The sequence below is a fragment of the Puccinia triticina genome, chromosome 11A (assembly GCF_026914185.1).
Source record: "Puccinia triticina chromosome 11A, complete sequence".
Lineage (NCBI taxonomy): Eukaryota > Fungi > Basidiomycota > Pucciniomycetes > Pucciniales > Pucciniaceae > Puccinia > Puccinia triticina.
Genome location: NC_070568.1, coordinates 1,303,279 through 1,323,341, shown reverse-complemented (window position 1 = coordinate 1,323,341; position 20,063 = coordinate 1,303,279). Strand labels below are relative to the sequence as shown.

At 55.1% G+C, this 20,063-nt stretch overlaps 5 protein-coding genes across 5 annotated transcripts; 2 read left to right on the top strand and 3 right to left on the bottom strand.

Moving 5' to 3' along the window:
• Positions 1–170: 170 nt before the first annotated feature.
• PtA15_11A145 (uncharacterized protein) lies at positions 171–3,636 on the bottom strand (the record flags this gene model as incomplete). Its single annotated transcript, XM_053161024.1, has 8 exons — positions 171–1,024; positions 1,095–1,932; positions 1,998–2,283; positions 2,374–2,683; positions 2,763–2,855; positions 2,926–3,033; positions 3,108–3,363; positions 3,472–3,636. The coding sequence occupies 8 exons, from the start codon at positions 3,634–3,636 to the stop codon at positions 171–173; spliced, it is 2,910 nt and encodes a 969-aa protein (XP_053025012.1).
• A 654-nt stretch (positions 3,637–4,290) lies between these two features.
• Positions 4,291–8,273, bottom strand: PtA15_11A144 (uncharacterized protein; the record flags this gene model as incomplete). Its single annotated transcript, XM_053161023.1, has 11 exons — positions 4,291–4,947; positions 5,019–5,247; positions 5,315–5,406; positions 5,478–5,750; positions 5,817–5,849; positions 5,916–6,196; positions 6,264–6,468; positions 6,532–6,837; positions 6,899–7,467; positions 7,712–8,007; positions 8,113–8,273. The coding sequence occupies 11 exons, from the start codon at positions 8,271–8,273 to the stop codon at positions 4,291–4,293; spliced, it is 3,102 nt and encodes a 1,033-aa protein (XP_053025011.1).
• A 342-nt stretch (positions 8,274–8,615) lies between these two features.
• Positions 8,616–10,156, top strand: PtA15_11A143 (uncharacterized protein; the record flags this gene model as incomplete). The annotated part of the gene is made up of 6 exons (XM_053161022.1): positions 8,616–8,816; positions 8,897–8,989; positions 9,185–9,228; positions 9,337–9,445; positions 9,544–9,645; positions 9,884–10,156. 6 exons carry the CDS (start codon positions 8,616–8,618, stop codon positions 10,154–10,156), a joined length of 822 nt encoding a protein of 273 aa, XP_053025010.1.
• Positions 10,157–10,743: 587 nt separating this feature from the next.
• On the bottom strand, positions 10,744–11,353 carry PtA15_11A142 (uncharacterized protein; the record flags this gene model as incomplete). Its single annotated transcript, XM_053161021.1, has 2 exons — positions 10,744–11,235; positions 11,327–11,353. 2 exons carry the CDS (start codon positions 11,351–11,353, stop codon positions 10,744–10,746), a joined length of 519 nt encoding a protein of 172 aa, XP_053025009.1.
• Positions 11,354–16,129: 4,776 nt separating this feature from the next.
• On the top strand, positions 16,130–19,956 carry PtA15_11A141 (uncharacterized protein; the record flags this gene model as incomplete). The annotated part of the gene is made up of 11 exons (XM_053161020.1): positions 16,130–16,432; positions 16,497–16,646; positions 16,707–17,310; positions 17,368–17,729; positions 17,789–17,979; positions 18,050–18,215; positions 18,274–18,688; positions 18,750–18,827; positions 18,926–19,219; positions 19,283–19,493; positions 19,629–19,956. The coding sequence occupies 11 exons, from the start codon at positions 16,130–16,132 to the stop codon at positions 19,954–19,956; spliced, it is 3,102 nt and encodes a 1,033-aa protein (XP_053025008.1).
• Between the last annotated feature and the right edge of the window lie 107 nt (positions 19,957–20,063).

Genomic DNA, 20,063 nt, shown 5'->3' with positions numbered 1-20,063 from the left:
ACAACATATACTATATAAACAAGAAGAAAAGGACTGGAGTATGCACAATTAATCGGATGATGGTCTGTTCCTGGACCGGAAACGACGACTGCGTTCTATGAGAGACCGTTTCCAGCCGTAAAAAGCAAAAAAGCGGTTGGGCGTCAAGAAGAGAGAGGGGAGGGGGGAGGCTAAGAGTTGATGGACGATTGGAGCGGCTGCAGGGAGAGCGAATGGATCGGTATCTGGGGTCCGAGCGAGGCGGCGTCGGCGGGGAGAGTGAGTCTATTCGTGCGTTCGAGAAGCAGCTTATTGCGGGCGAGGTCGACGACGGAGGGGCGACTGGGGCCGGCGCGGATGGCGGACGAAGGGGCGATGATGGAGGAGGCCGGGGGGAGGTAAGGGTCGGTGTCGGGGACGAGGGGGATGGCGATGGGGCTGATGTCGATGGAGAGACTGTTGGCCCGGGCGGCGAGGAAGGGCGACCAGCGGAGCTTGTCCGGGCGCAGCCGGAGCAGCCCCTTCTGGGCGGCCCTGTCGACGAGCTCGCCCACCTCGCTAGGCGTCCAGACGATCCGATAGTGCTTCGGGATCTCCCGCTCACTGACCAGCTTCGGCCCGCCCCCCGTCCCCTTCTCAGCCCCGCCGCCCGCTTGCGGCCCCTGGTTCTCCCCCACCACCCCTGGAGATCCCTGGTGCACTATCGTCGTCCCCGGCGCCGGCACCTTCCGCCGCCCGTTCCAGTTGTGCGACTTCCGCTTCGGCGCCGGCGTGTGCGCTGCCGCCGCGACGGGCGCCGTGGAGACCGGCGTCGGATTCACGTCCTCGATCCACCGCTTGTGTCGACACGTGTAGTACACATCCAGCAGCGATATCGACGTCTCGTTCGCGATGTCTTCCAGCGTCACTTGGTCCTTCGGATCACTCTTCAGGAGGAACTTCGCAATCGTTAGGGTCCAGTAGTTGCGGTAACTCAGCAGACCTAGATCCGACAACGGCTTCTCTGGCGTCCCTACTCTTTTCTCCTTCTTCGACAATAAATAACCTGCGAGAAACCCAAAATGTAAGGATCTCCCGACGCGTGGAACCCGCTCCGTAAGAATAGGAAAACTCACTAAAGTCGATCAACAAGTTACCCCAGCCCTTCCTTTGAAGGACAGGAAGGGTCATAATACAACTAACGTTGTTAGTAGGGCTGCGTTTTTCCTTGGAGAAGTAGCCGACGAACTGGCAGCGGGGATCAGCGGGCGCAGAGGAGTCGGACGTGGGAGAGATAGGGGTCTGGGTGATGACGTAGAAGAGGAAGGGGTCGACGTCGTAGTAGAGCGTCTTGTGGTCGAGGAACATCTTCGACAGGAGACAGAGGTTCTGGCAATACATCTTGTTCTTCCGTCCGTCCACTTCGAAGATCTGGATCCGCACCCCATGCGACTCGTCGTTATCCCGGTAGATCTCGTCCCCCGGGGGGTAGAAGTTCTTGCACTTCATCCGGTGTCGCGAGATCTCGAACTCGGTCTTGAAGTACTTCAGACATCGCTCACAGATCCACAGTCTCCCGTCGGGCAGCTTCGAGTACTCTTCCGGGTAGGGCGCCTGATACCACACGTCGATCTCGTACTCTCCGAAGCGGATCGACTTGATGATGCTGGTCGGTTGGACTTCCCCCCTTCTGCTCTTCCTGATTGGCTGGTCTTTCTTCTTGACAGGTTCTTCGGGATGGGTGGATGAGTTCGAGGAGACTTCATCCACCTCGATCTCGGGCGTAGAGACTGTCGGCGTCATCCGTCCTCCTCTGGATGGACTTGTGCCAGGCACGCCGCTTCGACGGTCCCGGACGGCCGCTAGCCGTGGAACCTCCAGGCTGCCGCTCGATGGGGACGGCCCTGCAGCCATAGAGGGCGAAGGGGCAGAAGTCTTTTCGGCGGATTCGGAAGCCAAAGCCTCCATGCGAACCTGGTGTGGGAGCCCTGTTAGATGATTGTTTTGAGTTACCAGGAGAGAGACATCACAAGACACACCTTGGACCTTTCCAGACTTTGCTTGAACCTTAACAGGTCCTCTTCGCAGATGATCCGATCACCAATCGCCGCTTCCTCCTCGGTGAGCACACCTTCGAACGGATTCGACTGCTTGGCTGGATAGAGTCCTTCTCCGCCCTCATCTTGTGCATCATCCATATTCCCATCTGATCCGTCTGCTGGAATTGAGAGTGGATCGAGAGTAGAGCTCGAGGTTTGCTTCCTCAGCGGCGAAAGACTACTCGAAGTTGTAAGAAGACGCTTGGCTGTAGCCTTGGTTCCATTCCTACTAGGCGAAAAAAAAGTAGACGTGAATAAATATGTAGATAAAGAGGATTGTGAGCAGATAAGTCCAAATTTAATCGGCTGACTATACCTGGGTTTACCAGCAGTAGTAATCTTCTTAGACGCCCGGATCTCCGTCGGCTCGGCGCCGTCCTTCTCGAAAGAGCCCAAGCTCTCGTCATCGTCATCCGACCGCAAGCATTTCATCTTGCGTTTCTTGGTGACAGTTGCCCGGTTGTTGTTGGCTTTCGTCGGATTTGCTTTGAGCGGCGTGTTGTTGGCGGCGATCGGGAAGCTCGCGGCGGCGCGCTGGGCGGGCGAAAGAGGCGGGAGGGTGAGTGAGTCTGGAAGCGGCGATATGCATTGGGTGGACTGGTGGTCGAAGGGACATGTAAAGTCGCCTGTGTGTGTGTGTGGAGTTCAGGGAGATCAGTGGATCCGATCAGGCTTGCTGTCTATCATCGATCTCGGGGGACTGACCAGAAGGTACGATTTTTAGAGGCGGATTCAGACATTCGCCATGCCAGCCGCGATCACACACTGCACATAACAGCATGTTGTGGTCGTTGTCGCCTGGGAAGAGAGTATCTGTTGAGTCGGTCTGGCTGGGACTTGAGATGGATGGGATCTCGATCTTGCATACCTTTCTTGTCGCACCCATGGCACCGTCTACATTCTAGACAGAGCCACGGGTAGGATTTGACGTGGCTTTTGATGGTCAAGTTGTTGAGCTCCATGCAGCTAAAATGGCCTGAGGTCCAAAACAACAGCAAAGAAAGGTGAGGTTTGAGGATGACGGTTGATGGGAATGGATGAGAGACATACCGCTCTGTCCGCATTCCCAACAGCTGACCATTTCGCCCTTGCCTCTGCGACGGGGCGCAGCGGCGGGGGATGAGGAGGAGCCTGGGAGCGGGTCGATGGGGTTCGGGTCGTTGGAGGAGTTGAGCGAGTGGGCGATGAGCGAGATGGGGATCTCGCCGCGGACGATGTTCCCCTTGAGGTCGTCGAAGCCGCCCTCTCGGGAGCAGAAGCTGCACCATCCTTCGCGCGGGGCCCGTTGTCCGCCTACGACGCCCAGCTTGGGACGGGGGACGGGCGAGATGGGCTGCGGCTGGCTGGGCTGCTGGCTGGCCTGCTGTTTCTGTGTTTGTTGATGCTGCTGCTGCTGCTGCTGTTGTTCGTAGGCTTGCAAGATCTCTTGCTCGGCGATCAGGATGGCCAGCGGTTTCGGGTTGGTGGTTCGCTTCTGCTTGGTGACTGATCGCTGGGCGTTGCTGAGCAGCTTGTGGCGGCGCTGGGTCTTGGGAGTCCTCCTGGTGGCCTTGTTTTTCAGCTTGAGTGCTCCGGCCATCTGGGGAGAGTCAGGGGTGGAGTGCGGGATGGCAGTCGCTTGTTCGGCCTGTGGTGGTGGCAGTGGTGGGGGTGGTGGTGAGTAGTGTTGGAGCAGTGCCAGATGGTCCTCGTCTTCCGAGTCGACCAGTTCTCCCTCGGCGTCGATGTCGAGGTCGAGGTCGATGTCCATGGTCTCGTCGTTGTGGCTCTCGGTTGGCATCCTCCCGTCGGCTGTTGGGCGTGGTCGTGCTTCCATGGTTGCTGCTGCTGCTGTTCACTCGGACACAGCCACCCAGCCGGGGAGGGCCCCGGTCCCAGCGAGTGGCCCAGCCTCGCCTCTTTCCTTTCCCAGCAACCCATGACAACTTCCATCCCCATCCCGCGCCGCATAGACCGGCACACCACTACTTGAGACATACACAGGCGAGCAAGTCACCTATGGCGTAGCTTTTGGCCAGAGGGGTACCAGGGCATTGCCATGTATAAACACACACATACACATCTATCTACCCAGAATGACTACATACAACCCACGAATCACTACAGCACATTGTACATTACATTACATTCCTGACGACGATGATGATGCGAAATAACAGCAACCCATAACAGTAGAACCACCACGCTATTGGTACACACAGACATATGCACACCCCACCTCAAGAGAGAGAGGTCAGAGCGAGTTGAAGATTTCCTCGAACTCTGACAGCGTCCGGATCCCGCCGATGATCCCGAACAGCGACTGGGCCTCAGCCCCGACGAGCTCGAGCTGGATGAGGATGTGTTTGATGGCAACGATGAAGGCGAAGAAGAGCGAGTAGTTGATCTTCCGGTTGTTGCTTGTCATCTGGGTCGTCGATCGGGCGAGGATGGGCGGGCGGGGCGGCGGGGCCGGCTGGGGTGGTTGGTCTGCGGATGGCGGAGCATCCGGTGGGCTCTTCTTCGCCGCTTCTGGGTGTGGGTGGCTGTGGTCGGGAGCGGCGGCGAGTCGATCGGAGATCTTCTTCAGCAGTCTCGCCCGCGCCTCGGCCGCAGGAGGAAGATAAGGGGGCAGCGGGGCCTTGAGCTCGATGGACGAGGAGAGGAGGCCGAAGAAGAGCACGAGGTTCCCGACCAGCTCGCGGTGCTCGTCCCGGGCGGCCAGCAGGAAGTCTTCGCGGACCGTCTGCTCGAACCACTCCTCCCGCACCGTCACCGCCCGTAAGGAATGCAGCATGTCGAGCATCAGTTGGCAGCCCTGCAACATCGTCTGGTAGCGCGCTTTCGGGAATCGGCCCTTCAGCCGCGGCTCGTGTCGGGTCGCCGATAACAGGCCAAATAGCCGGATCAACTGTCATCATCCATCCTCCCATCTCTCAGTATCACTCTTCAAACAAAACACTCTCAAGTCGGCTTGTTTACCTTCACTTGTAAGAACATCTCCATCTTCGACAGCTCATCCACCCGCGACTTCAACTGCGCCTTGGCGTGACTGCCGAGCAACAAGGCCGAGTTCTCAGTTGCCTCCGATGCCAGATTCGGATCACCCTCTGCTGCACCCGTCTCCTCGGCTTCATCCCCGGCCCCAGTCGGCTTGCTCGAGTAATTCTTGACTAGGAACGAGTATAGGAATGCGGACTCGAGGAGAAACCTGCGCGCGCGAGGATTTCGTCATGTTCGATCGCTTCCAAAGAAGAGGACGAGCGGGCGAGACTTACTCCGATAGACATTTCCGCAGCTCGCGCCGTGCTTTGTAAGGCCACACGAAGCTGTTAATCACCCACCCAAACAAGACGCCAACAAAGACGCACTACGACCAATCCCGCACTCCCAAATTCAGCGCAATCCACGCACCACACAGACCCCAAAAAGAAGACTTACGACGATCCGGTTGTAGGCAGTAGCGAGGATACTAGCGTTTTTATCGCGGACGTTGAAGGAGTAGAGGCAGACGAGGTTGTACGAGAGCAGTAGGAAGCGGCCGGTCGAGGCGTATGCGGGCTGGGAGACGATGAGCCAGAAGCACGGCAGCGAGAAGATAAAGCCGAGCAGCGGGAGGACTACCGGGTCCTGCCAGAACGCATACTGTGCGGCCAGCGCCACGCCCGAGCCTATCAACGTCCCCACCATCCGCGTGATCACTAGGAAGTTCGTCTGTTTTGCCCGAGGGGGGTCAGTCATTCTTGGCTGCTTCCTTTGGCAGATGGCCAAGTCACTCACCTGGCCCAACGTCGACGCCATGACGATCATATACTAACCACAAAAACCCCGATTCAACTCTGTCCCCTCAAGAAAGAAAAAGAAGGGAAAGAAACAAACGGTGACGACGGCCCACTGGGCCCGATAATGATGGAACGTCGGTCTCGTGAGGTCCCAGAAAGCCGGGAACGTCATAAGCGCGGCGCCGGCGCCGATCTTGATCGCAGTCTTCGCGTCCGGGTCGTTGAGCTTCTGCAGGAAGTCGTAGAGTGCCCGTTTGGGCCGGTCCAGACTGGAGACGCTCGCCGACGCGTTCTGCTCGCCTTGGCGGTCTTGGTGCTTGTGTGCCTCGCCGGAGCCGAATGGGCGCTGTGCCTTCGGATTCAGCGGCAACACCGCAGCTACATAAACGAAAACCCCCGAGTCAGCGGATGTCGCGTTGGCGGGAGGGCTGGGATGGAGACGCACTCAGCTTTGGCCGCTGCCGCCGCGGCCGCGGCTTCCGTCGCCCCTCGGCGTACTCGTACGTCCCCTTCTTCATCCAGGTCCGCGGATCCAGTCGCCGTCGTAGCCTCCGCCATCGCAGTCGTGACTCGTACTGGATCAGCTCCTCATCCGTCCGAATATCCACAAAAATATCCAAGAGATGGCATAGTTCTCGCATGAATTCTTCCTTTAAACGTGTAAATAATTAGTGATTCATCTTCCTGCTCAGCGGTGAGGGTTGTTAACTGACCATGTTGAATAAGAAGAAACAGATGACGAAGATCTCTTCGTTAAGTTGATGAGAATGAGAATGGTCGAGGGAAGGGGGAGGGATGGAGGAAGAGGGCAGATTGGCGGCGGGGTTAGCGGTAGAGATGAAGGAATGGTAGAGGTTTTTCATGGCGAGGTTGTGGCTTTCCTGGAAGACTTGGATGGCCAGGGCGAGCTGTGTTCTCATGTGGACGATCTTGTCGATCCCGTCGCTTGCCGCCTCCAGGTCCACGGGAAGATTGTTCCGGGGGGTCTTGATCCCATGGAGACATGCCGCGCCGGTAGCCTACCAACAATACGGGTGTTCGTTCAATGTGAGAGTTTTGCAGAGAGGGAGAGAGACCTACCATGAGGGTCTTCAAGCTCGGACCGACTTCCTCGCAGAAGGCCATAAAGACATCCTCGATCGGCCGGCCGCCGGGTGGGGGTGGTGGTGGCGAGTCCTGCTGGGTAGGCCTACGGGCTCTCAGATGATGATGGATGGGGCCGAGGAGCTCGTACTGGAGCGTGCAGCCACTCCTGAGCCCGGTGAGATGCTGAGCGAGTCTGTTCATGGATGCGACGAGTTCGCGGTAATGGTGCTGGGAGCGCTGGATGCGGGGCTCGAAGAACTCGTAGACGGCGGCGTCGAGGGATCCTTTGAGGGAGGTGAAGGAGAGGTCGTGGCGGTCGATGGCCTGCTTGAGCCGGTCCTGGTCCGTGTAGATCGTCTCGTCCAGCAGGAAGGTCTTGGTGAGCATGCCCACCAGGGTGGCAAAGGAGTCTAAGGTGGTGTTGATGTCTTTTTGTAGACTGTCCGTGGCGCTTCCCTTCCAGAAGCCTAGACAGGTCAGGTTGCTGATCAGCATGCCGATCAGGACGATTTCGGTGTAGATCAGACTCTTCTTGAAGTCGAGGTATCCGAAGTGGATCGAGCCTTCCCTGGTGATGATGACGGATGAGATGACGATGATCATGCTACATGTTGAGGCGAAACCTAGTGGAGAGAGAGAGAGAGAGAGAGTTAGAATATTTTTGGAAGCAGATGGAGAGAGAGAGAATACCTGGGGATTTGAGTTTGACCCAGGCCATGGAGCCGTAGCCGAAGCCGACGAAGACGACGACGACGATGGCATGGGAGATGAGTCTGTTTTGGATGAGGAAAGAGGTGAGGGTGGAGCCGCCGATGATGACGGCGAGCCAGAAGAGGCCCCAGATAGCGTGGTGATTCGCCTCGATCATCCCGCCCACGGTCGCGGCTGGACGGTAGTAGGTGACGATGGTGGCGACGACGTGTGCGCCTGAGAAGGGGCCATCGAGGCCGAAGGGCAGGACGAGCAGGTCTGAGAGCGGGTCGTAGAAGGAGAAGAGGGATGCGATGAGGTAGGCGATCGAGCACTTGAGGATCACCCGGAAGTCCCTGCGGAAGGTACTCGGCAGCTTCGAGAAGGCTGCCTGGAGTCTCGAGTGGGCCGCGCTTGGCGGGGGCGGGGCCGGCGTTAGTGGTGGTGGTGGTGGTGGTGATGTTGGCTGGGGCTCGTGGGTGAGTGGTCTGGTGGGGGAGGTTATCCTGTGGATGTGCTCGTCGGCGTCCTGCTCGATCGCCGGGCCGAAGACTGCCCATCCGCTGAGTCGGCGCTGCTTGAGGTCTTCCTCGGCCGATGAGCGCCGCGTCCGGCGCATGCTCGAGGATGGCCGCTTGCTGGCCGGTCGCTGTCGGCGGTGCTGCTCGGCTGGGTCCATCGTGCTGGGCCGGCGATCAACTGGGGGAAGATGGTCGGAAGTTCGGGAGTCTCAGGACTGGCGGCAGGAGGAACTCCGCCCATTACGTCATCCATATCTAATATGTAATTGTGATTCGTGTGACAGCTCAGGTGCATACAGAAACTTTCCCCGCAAAACGAAGCCTTTCACCAAGATATCACCAACGCCCCCTGACCGACGCACACAACCAGACTCAGCTCCCCTGGGACGGACAAAAAATATCCTTGCCGGGCAAACAGAGACTTCCCCAAAACATAACAGATCCATCCATGAATATCGAGTGGTGTCGGTTATAGGGGCAGGCCAAATCCGAGCCCGACGATGACATCCAAACCAGCACTGTCACCGCCAACCTTGGGCGTGCCTGCCAGCCGGCTTGCTCAGCATCGCCGCAGAGCCCGGTGCACTCCCCTCGCCCTCCAGGGCACGATGATCGGTGTGCTTCCTACCTCTGAGCGCTCGCCAATCCTTACGAGCCCAAAGAGCTGCTACTCTCCATATCTCCTGGCGTCCTTGTTTCCTGTTTGATACCCCTCACATCAACAGATATTAGGGTGCTCCTGAATGAAAAAAAAAAAACATATATTTTCCTGTTCCGCCAGCGCTCCCCGATAGCTCTTATCTTCAAATCTAGTCAAGCCCTCCAAAAAATGCCGTTGGCGTGGTTGAGATCTTGTGAACAATACGAAGAACTGGTCGGTCCTCCATCAGCTCATCCTCTTTGCTTAGATTCATCCCGATCAATATGCCGCTGGGACAGGAGATCGGGAATTTCTTTGAGAAAAGCATGGATTTATGAAGCTGAAAATCCGTGAAAAATGGAACTCATGGAGGAAAGCTGACTTGGTTTTCCGTTTGGTCTTTTTGCGCCTGCATGCGCTGATCACCAGTCGTTAGGCCACAAACCGATCGTGATCGAGTTCTGGGCGGCATGGTAAATACTTCCAAGAAACCGTCCCAGTTGAGGCTCATCGCCGAGAACTCCCCTCCAAAATATCAAGAGGGAGGCAATATCTCCAAAGCTGACCTCTTTCATCCACAGGTGTGAGCCGTGCAAACACATCACGCCGACATTCGAAGAACTGTCGTCCCAGACGGGCGAACTGACGTTCCTGATGGTGGATGTAGACGACAAGGCGTTCGGCTTCGAAGTAGGCTGCAGCTGAATAATCATCTTCCACTGCCAGCCAACCCCGTCCTCTCCCCCAACTGATCATCCGCCGACCGGTCTGGGCTTTCTGGTACATAGTTCTCACGCGCACACGGGGTCCGGGCCATGCCCACCTTTCAAATCATCGTCGATGGCGTCAAGGTGGCTGAGTTGATCGGCGCTGACCAGCAGAAGCTTCGTGTAAGACTTAAATACACCTCTCTATCAATTTCGTGTGATCACGGCTTGCAACCCGATCACTGGGGTTGAGCATATTTTGGCTGATTCTTGCTCTCTGATCAGAATTGGTTGCCAGAATACTTCAGGGTCTGAATTTTATGGAAGATGAGAAACTTCAGAACTTGTATACAATGCCCTACTTATATGATAAGGGGTTGGAAATACGATCCAAAATTCTAGAAACATTTCCCATCCATAGCTATGGGACGGCCGGAACCTCGTCCCGCGACGGCCGTGTGACCACTTAGGGACCAAGTTTTTCGTCCGTCGTTCCGCCGCCGGGAATGGAAGGCGTACGGCGAGGTCAAACGGCGAAGTTACTTTTTGCTGCTTCGAGAGCTCCCCGCGGGTTTGGCAGTCTCCATGGCCGCTTCGGCTTGGTACATACAGCCTGTGCCCGCCGGCCAAAGAGGATGCTTCCTCGGCTGCTTTTGGTGCAGACTGTGCATACCAACCGGCCAAGGTGGATTAATCTCCGGCTCGTTGGAAAATTCCGTGCCGATCAACCAAAGAGGACCCTTTCACATAAACTGCCAAGCTTTCCAGTTTGTGATCATCCACCAACTTACCAACCCATAATTTACAAAATTGCCACAAGGAGAGAAGGTTTGGAAGAATCTCAATATAAATGTTGTTCCAAGGGTATGGAAGTCCCCATTGCTAGATACTTGCTCAGCAGGCGCGGCCAATCAATTGTTTAAAACACAAATTAATCAGTGTGAAATGCTGAAGATTGAAGTTGAATTGGTCAATCAAGCTATCAAGATCAATAGCAAGACTGATAGTTGTCGGGTGCATGGGTCTCAACAACTCTGGAGTATTATATATAAAAACTTGTTTGATACGTACTGATCCTGACTGTTTAAATAAGTAAAACATGGAGCTTGGCTGGATAACAGAATTGAAATAACTGAAACTATTATCACCGGGTGCCTGATGAAGAAAGGTTAAGGGAATTCTGTATCTCAGTACTAGTTGTAAAATAAATATGGGGGTAGTCTTCCATAGATATCTACTCCTGAACGATTCGACAAGCAGGATTTGTAGATGTGGCAAAGATCATGGAAAAGGCTTGTATTTTGATACCAAATTGAGAACTGGCATCCAGAAAGACAAAGTAGCAGCGGTTGGGAGTACGAAGAGCAGAAGGCAATTCTGGCCAAGAGATCTGCGAGGTAGTAGATTGGTTGCATCGGTGATTTCTTTAGAGCTCTCTTCATCCGAAGACGATCCGGCTTCATCATCCGAAGATAATCCGCTCTCCTCCTCGGAAGAAGAGTGGCCGACATCTTCTGGGGGGGATTGAGAAACCTTGCCACTCGCAGCTGATCGATAGAGTTGGTCTGTTGGAATCGAATCGCCAGCCTTTTCTGTCGCTCCTTCGCTCGTTTCGATATGGCCGACAGCCGCATTCTCTGAGGGGGCGTGATGAACTAAAGTGCAACCTCCATTCGAGTCGGCTAAGTCTTGGCCGGTTTTTAGAGAAGATCGAGTTCTTTGTTCAACATTGAGGCTGGGTCTCGAGAGAGCAGGTATAACCCCCGTGCTGATCTGTTCAAATCATAAGATCAAATAATGGACATTTACGCTTGATCAGCCCACCATTCTGCGTGCATCAACGGAAGAAAATGGCCAGCTCAACTATGAATAGAATTGGTAAAAACAACATGGCTTGATTTCCAAATGCAGGTCAAGGTGTGGATGAATCCGCAAAAGAGGTTAGAATCCAGTCGAGGATGAAGCAAGAGAGAAGCAGTTGACCTGAGGGCAACAAATATCAAAACTGGGTGGCTGAATAAACCAATCAACCCAACCTCTGCCTACCTGTAGCAATGTCCGTTTCATGGAAGCTTGGCCGGGCCGTATAGCCGCTACAGTCCTTCTGGATGACACATCCAAATGTGTTTTGTCCCGCCGAGAAAGTTGAAACCCGTGGTGCGGTAGCAAACACATGAAAGCAGCACGCGGATCAACAGTTGAAGCCCTGTGAGTACATATGGCAAAACTGCATAAGGCATACAAACTGTGAGGGATCATCTCTCTGCACCAGTACTCCCAACAGCCCCCGTAAAGTACAGCTTGATAATTGGATTCATACTGCAATAGTTACCAGCAAAAATTGGCCAAAATAAGTTTTGATTTCCTGAAAGTTTTTCTGAACCTGTGTCAACAAGAACAAAGTGTGTAAAAATGTGTATGGAACACTGACAACCCAGTGTGATTTGGCACATTCTTGAATCCTAGTACAGAGTGTGTTTTAGCACCCATACACATTTTTACACAATGTCCTCTTGTTGAAACAGATCCAGAAAAATTGTCAGGAAACCACAGCTTTTTTGGTCAATTTTTGTTGCAGGTAAATAGTGTTCCATGAATCCTTTGATTTGAAGGTTTTAATTCCAAGGGAAAATTATACAGAGGTAAAGAAACACCATTCTTGCCAAAAAAACCTGATTTTCCACCCATGGGCAACCTGCAAGGGTAGGTGTGTCAATTCATATTTCCTAAATTATTTCAGGAACATAGCTAGATTTCCTCATCACTACTGCTACCTGTTACATTAGTATTAACAGGGGTTTTTTCAGCCTTTTGCATAATTTACGGACCTCTTTTTTGAGGCTGTTACTGGTTAGTCAACAACACACAGTTTTATGAATAAAATTGGCTGTGCTAGTACAAATCAAGGCCCTGTTTGGAGCCAATATAATCCGGGTGATATATGAGTTTTTTTGCCTGACATCCTATGTGACATCTGATCATGTCCGCCAAAACTTGATCAGATGTCACAAAATTCCACATTATATCACGCAATTACATCGGCTCCAAACGGGGCCCAAGTTTATCTGAGAGCATCATTATTGGTTGGGCTAAGTTTGTGCAAGGTTTGACTTGCAGCTATTACTAACTAAAGTATGAAGGAGTTATTTGAACATATTAGTGTGTCAGCTGTGTGATATGTACGGGTAGATAGTGTCAGAATTCTGGCTCATCTTCTCTGCTCACAGTCTAGTCTTTCTATCATTTTCAATCACAGTGTGTGATGTTATATAAATGTCCATAAATTATTTATTGATGCTTTCCATCACAAGGTTGTGATGTGTATGTTCTCCTTCCACTGTTAAGTTACAATGTCTTCCACATGTTAATGTTTCTTTAGCATGTGTCTATCTTTCCTTCCATCTCACATAAGATGTTTTGATTGTTTTGGTCTCCTAGGCCCCCTTCGGATCTTGCAAGGGGGCTCTCTAGTTGTAACTACATGTAATCTGCCCCTTTGATTTGAAATAAATCATCCAGTCAGAACACAAACCACCCCAACCCACCTTTGCTCCTTGGTCCAGTCTCAATTTCCATCAAGACTGTCACCTTCCTCTCTATTGCATCTCTTTCTCAAACTAAAAATCTCTCAGATAGCTAGCTTGTGAGCTAACTCTCACTAGATAAAGCAAGGCTTAGCTGAAATCATAGCTTCTTGCTAATTTAGCTGAGGCTTAGCTCAGCTCAGTGCAGATGAGTTTGACGGCTAAACTAGCTAGCTGTGAGCTAAACTAGCCACCCGTAAAGATTCTCTGAGAGCTGCTAAAATTCCAGACTTTCAGCCTTAGCTATAACATCAACCCGCTAAACTCCCTTGAAACTAAATTATACACAATGAACTGAACGCAGCTAATTGGCTGTGATTTGGAGATAAACATTCAAGTTTTTGGTTTAGGGGAAAAATTGCAAACACTTCCCAAAAATCTGTGCTTTTTCTGAAATGTAGCCCAGCACAGCACAAACACACCTTATTGCCACTGCCAGTGCGCTACATCCAATTTTCCACTACCGTAGTGTAGAAGCAGAGAAAATGAAATGCACTAAGTCTACAGGGTGCTACTGGATGCTACAGGCAGCCGACCCCATGTGCATACATACCTGCTTAGATATTTTGAAGCAAAAGTGCAACCAATCCAATCCATGTATTGGCATTTGCTGGTATTGTATTAGTTTTGCATCTGATACATCGCATTGGTATTGTATCTGAAGCCCAATACAATCCATACATATTGAAAAAGTGTGTATTGGTGCGCTGGTAAAATTTGATACCAGGTATATTTCTGGGATGGGTGGTTGGATTCTGTCCACATCACCCATGTGATTTTTTCAATACAATACACAATACCACTTTTTTTATATTACACAGTATTGACCAATACATGTATTTTATTGGTTTCAGCATTGATTGAACCAATTGGCTCATCCATTTATCTAACCGCAGTGTGATGGCAGGTGGCTACGACACCCCTTCCTCTTGGCCAATGTGCACCTGGAACCCACTGGCAGGTACCTGAACCTGTCATTTATGGTTTTCAAATTTGGTTTATGCATGCATAAATTGTAAAATCATACAAACTTCCATGCCAGGGATTGTGCAAGTATGATTATTTCATACAACTGAAAAACATTTATGAATTTATGATTTATGCATACACCAGGGGGTTTCAAAGTTTTTCAGGTGCAACTTGTGTCAACAGTGGGCCACTACAGGGCTACTTGGTGTTAGTGTAGTGGCGCTAACAGCACCCCCTTTCTTCTGTAGTGTTAGCAGGCCGCTACACTGTGTTACGCTAGGCTGCAGCGCTCTTAGCAGCAAAAAAAAGCCTAAAAACTGCTATAGCACAGCATAGCGGACACTCTTTTGAGCCCTGTGTGCGTAGTGTTAGCCCAGAGCCAGCGGAATTTTGCTAATGCCACACTAAGAGTTAGCCAAATTCAGCTACATTACCACTGCAAGAAAAACTTGGACAACTGACAGGAGTTGACATGCAAGATACTTCTGTGTAGCCTTTGTTCTGGCTCCACCCAAGCACTCAAAAGTCTTTTATTGGACAGTGACTGTGCATTGAAGCTTGGTCAACATAAGCCATTAAAAAGGCTTGAGTAGCACCACAACCTTCCCCAGCACTCTCACATGTCAACTTCTTGCAGTTGCACCACTTTTTCTTGCAGTGTACACCCCACTAACACTACAGTCAGCATAGCTGGCCCATGGTTGCTTGCATGCACTTTTGCAAGTCAGCATTCCAGTCAGATCTTGAACACCAAGTTGAAATGGTGCACCCAAGCCACATTATACTTGGCCCCTGAAGCCTTCTTGAAAGTTTTTTTCCAGTTGGTGTTCAAGAAAATTCTTGAACACCAGCTTGCTAAAAAGTTGATGCAATTTGGACTCCCCCTACTAGACTAAAAGGCGGCTACACCGCTGCACTGGGTACGGACTACAGAGCCTGAAGTATCAACATCAACAGTCAAACAGAGCAGCAATCATCCAAACTGAACCCAGCAACTCTCCAGATTGAATTGAATGATGCATTAGCTCATCAAATATCTTTTTCTGGAGGAAGCTGGTCAACCAAAATTGCAAGTCTTATTTCAAATGTCTCCCTGGTTTAACTTTGGCTTGCAATCTTCATCTGTGTTATTAATCAGGCTTGGGACCCTTTGTTGCTTGGCCACGTTTACTGTGTTTTGCCATTTGTGATCAAAATAGGAACAGCCATTGACTATGGCCATGTTATGTTGCTTTTGGAAATTGGCAATCCTCACTTTTTTGATTTTTGCCTCAACCTCATCAGGGTTGAAAACAAGATAGTTCATCATAGATATCTGGGATTGTATTAATTTCCAAACTGAAAGTACCATGTAACAGCAGATGACTGTCTACATAGTTGGACAGCTCACCCCTGGGGATGGAAAAAAAAAGAAAGCTTGATATCAGCTTTGCAGATCACCTCCAAACATAGCTTGTGTTGGTGCTTCATATGGTCTGCTATAGCGGCCTGACTCAGATGTTGTACCCTGCAGGGGCTGGGATTATCACCCCAACATAGGGGGTTTCAAGATTGAAATTTGCTTACCTCTAGCACAGATTTTCATGGCCAGTACCCCAGGGCATGAAAATTCAATTTTTCCAAATTCATATCCCTCAGGCCCCGTTTGGATGCACCTTCAATGTAAGTGTTATGTTTCATGAAATAACAAAAAACAGCTATTCATAATGTGGCAGCCAAATGTTGTTTCAGGCAAGGTGAACCCAATATTTTTATCAGATTGAAATAATTTGACCATCTTCAGCAGGATACAAGCAATAGTGTTGTCATATTGCTATTATGACATTGAAGACAGCCAAATTTCTTGAATCTGATGGATATATTGTGGGGATCAAACTCGATGAAATGCACCAAGTTATGATCCGAAGCAGCTCCATGTGGATAGATTTGCAACATTTGTTCACGAGTTTTTGTAAAATTCAATCTTGAACCCCCTCTGAGGGGCCTTGCATGAGATGATACCTGGGTCGGTTCTAGCAGACAGAACAAGCCAGCTTCCGATTCCCGCTCTCGTGTGCTCTCCGGCGACATCTTAGCCCCTGGGAGCCAGGCAGGCCCGAGTCCTGCCCAGCACGATGGCCACTGCCTACTCCGCCCAGCACATCCTCGCCGGCGCACCCGCCAGCCAGCCCGGGACGATCCAGCTCAGCTTCACCCGCTCGGAACAGCACGCCGCCGCGCTCCGGCTGCAGACGCCGGCCGAGCAGCTGCTCTTCTCGCCCGACGGCACCCAGCTGCTCGCCATCAGCACACACACACTCACCGTCCTCAGCCAGTCCCCCGCCCAGGCCGACCACTGGACTCCGACATCCGAACACCCCCTCCCACCCGGAAACACCCACATCCCCGCAGCAGCATTCATCACCCAGACACCCCGGGTGAGTCCCAAAACAAAAAAACACGCCCAGAGGATACACAAAAACGCTAACACAAACCCAGCAGGCATTCACAGAACCAGTCCGCGGCAGCCGCCAGCCACCCAGCCCCATCCGGATCGGAGATGCAGCCTACCACCAGCTCAGACGCATCCCAGCCACACCCTTCGCCCCCGCCCACGGACACACCGCCGTCCTCGTCCTCAGCACAACCCAGGCAAGCACACCCCATCCTGCACAAAAAACACACGAACTAACCCCAGAAACACACACACAGCTCTTCATCCTCCATCTCCCGCCCCCCGGATCCAACCTGCCCCCGCACACCCTGCTCACCGCCCTCGACGAACACACCGTCGCCCCGCTCGCCCCGCGCCCCGTCCCAGCCGAAGACCATGCGCGCCGCCCGACCAAGCAGACCATCGTGGCGGCCATCGGGCTGCCCCCGACGGCCCGGCGCGGCGCGGCGGCGGCGCGGCCGGCGGGGGTGCTGATCGCGTTCCAGAGCCTGGCGCGGCCGGCCGTGCCGGCCTCCCAGCCCGTGCTGCGCGCCCACGACGAGGGCCGGGCCAAGCCGGCGGCCGAGTGCCAGACGATGGCCGAGCCCGAGGACTTCATCACCGGGCTCGGCGACCTCGACGACGCCTTCGACCCCCCCGCCCCGCTGCCCTGCCGCCCCAAGCCCTCCTCCCCCACGCCCAGCCAGACCCACAAGCCCGCCAAACACCGCCCCAACAGCCCGCCCCTCACCCGACGCGTCGAGCCCCGCCCGCCCTGCGAGCCCGCCGTCCCTGCCCTCGGCCCCCACTCGCCGCAGCCGAGCTTCGCGCCCATCCAGCTCGTCGAGCTCCTCCTCGACTTCGACCACCCCCCCGTCCCCAGTTGAGTCCGCACACACACCCAAAAAGCAACAAGCAGGCTGACGTCTTGTGGCCCAGACGTCACCGTGCGCCTGCTTCCCCGGCTGCCCATCAGCGACCCGTTCGCCCACGCCGGCCCGGCCCAAGCGGCCCTCCTCCACCTGGCCTTCGTCCCCTGTCTACGCGATCCATCGGCCCCCGCGGACACCGACGCCGACGAGGACGCGGACGGGCTGCGGCTCGTGGCCGCCTTCGCCCGCCGGCTCGCCCCGGACGCCGACGGAGAGGGAGCGCCGGTCGAGCAGCTCCAGGCCTGGGACGCGCGCTTCACGCGCCCCGCGCTCTCCGCGGGCTTCCTCAGCCTGGACGCGCCTCCCGACGCGCGCCCGAGCCCCGGCGCCCCGGCGCCCTTGGACCCGCTCCGCGGGCCCGCCGAATGGGTATGCCCCCTCCCCAGCCCGGCCTCCAGCGGACCACTGACGCGCCTGCTTCTGCCCAGGTCTTCGCCCGCGTCGCCCATCGCGCCCTGCTCGCCCCGCCCGCAGGCCTCGCCGAGCCCCGCATCCGCGTCCGCAAGCTCGTCCCCCAGTGGCCCGTCCGCGAGGGCTGTTTCCTGCTCTTGGTCGAGAAACGCACCCGGGCCGCCGAGGGGGACGAGGCGGTGGAGCATGAGTGTTGGGTCCTGGACGGGTAAGCCTTTCTCTCATATATGCACACACAAAGGGGAGCTAGCGCACTCACGCCGGACGAACTACAACAGCCGCGACTTGTCGACCGTCGCCGTCAAGCCCTTGCCCGGCCTAGAGCCTGACGAGCTGGCCCACGCCAGCATCTCGTTCCATGGCGTATGGTGTTGCACGCTGGACGGGCGCGGCAAAGTGCGCATGACTGCGCTCGGTACGTCTCCCACGTTCCGAACAGCCCTTGTGAGTGAGTGTTGAAGGGACCTGTGTGTGTGTGTGTGTAGTGGCGGCGGACGAGCAGGCGACGGTGGTCGGGCTGGTCGTCAGTGCGCTCCACAACCGCCACCCCGTCGACGACATCGCCCGGCTCCTGGCCCACTCCGCCCGCAGCCCCACGCCGCCGGCCGCCGGCGAGCCCCCCGCTCATCTCGCCATCTTCCGCGACGTCGGCACCTTCATTGCCCATTTCTATGCCCCCGGCGGCGCCTTCGACCTCGATCCTTATCTGCCCGTCTCCTGGAGCCTGGCCCACGATCTCTGGAGGTCCGTCCCCTCTTCCCTCTCTCCCTTCCTCTCTCCGACTCACCTCGTCTTGCCCCGGGCGACGCACAGCGTGATTCCCGGGTACGAAAGCGCGGCCGAACTCGCGCTCATCGGCCGCCAATTGACCGCCGTGCTCGCCATCGGAACCGCCGTCAGGATGGACAGCTATTCCGGTACGTTCTCCCTCTCCCTCCCATCGCGAAGAGTGGGGGTAAACTGGGCTTTTGTTCGTAGGCTCGGTGTGGCAGATGGTGGGGCTTGCGCGATGGTATGTCCGGCTGTGTCAGCGGATCATCGGCTCGATTGATCCAGGTCAGTCCCCCAGAAAAACGGAGAGAGAGAGGATGAGCTGACCGTGTAGGTTGTGGGGGGATGGGCAGATTCGGAGACGCCGTATCTGTGTTTGCTAGCGATGAGCGGCTGCTCGTTCTACTTCCTGTTCAAGATCACCGCGCTGCTCTCGAACTTCAACAACTGGCTCAAGCAGCACGGCTCGAGCGCTGGCGGCGGGCCCCACTACGCCTCGCCCAACATCCTCCCCGAGGCCTGTCCGCCCCCGACGGCCGACGACCAGCCGGAGATCGCCAAGGTCGTCTTCGCCGAGCTCTGGGAGCACCAGAACGCGATCCAGATGGAGACCTTCGGCAAGCTGCTGCAGGACATCGGCCGCGCCACGTTCCCCAAACAACCCGGCGAGCTCTTCAGTCAGCCCTTCCTCACCTTTCACTGCCGTTTTTCCCGCGCTGAGACTTCCTGTTGTATGAAAGACATGCCCGCCCGGCAGTCCCAAGGCTTCTCCCTCGCTATCACCGCCCTCGACCCCGCCCTCGTCCAAGAATCGGTCCGCGATCTGCGCGAGCTCGTCTCGCGCCACCCGATGCTGATCAAGCCCAGTCCGACGCCTGCGGCGGCATCGGCCGGCACGCCAGCGCCGGGGCCGAAGGAGGGCGCGGGACCAAGCACGACGCCGCCGACGACGCCCCCGCCGCTCCCCGCGCCGCCCTCGGCCACTCTGCCCCCCGCCCCGTCCCAGCCCGCACCGACGCCGGGCCCCGACTGGCTCGCGGCCCCGTCCATCCGCGCCGCCCTCAAGACGATCGCCAAGACCCTCAGCCCCGCCCGCGACCTGCTCACGCACGACCGGCTCGCCGGCGTCTGTCTCCACGACGTCCGTCGGGCCCGCGCCCGCTACTCTCCCGCCCCGTCCTCCAGGCACCCCGGCGCCGTCAAGCAGTGTCTGAAGTGTCGCGCAAGGACCCTCGTCGTCCCGTGGTCGTACGCCGACCTCACCCCCCTCCCCCCCTCCGCCGCCGCCGACAACGACCCCGAGACGAAGCTCAGAAGCCTCGCCAGCGTCGACTTCTCGCTCAGAGAGTTCCGCACTAGGTGTCTCTGCGCCGGGCTCTGGGTCGCCCCCGTCCCCGCGCTCCCGTCCGCGTGATTGTGTGCCCGCTGTGTATCTCTCCGTTGCTGTGCTCTGTTATACCATGGTGTTTGCATGGGTCGTGGCCAGGCCCGGCCTGAAGCGTCTCTTCCATAGCCTCCGCC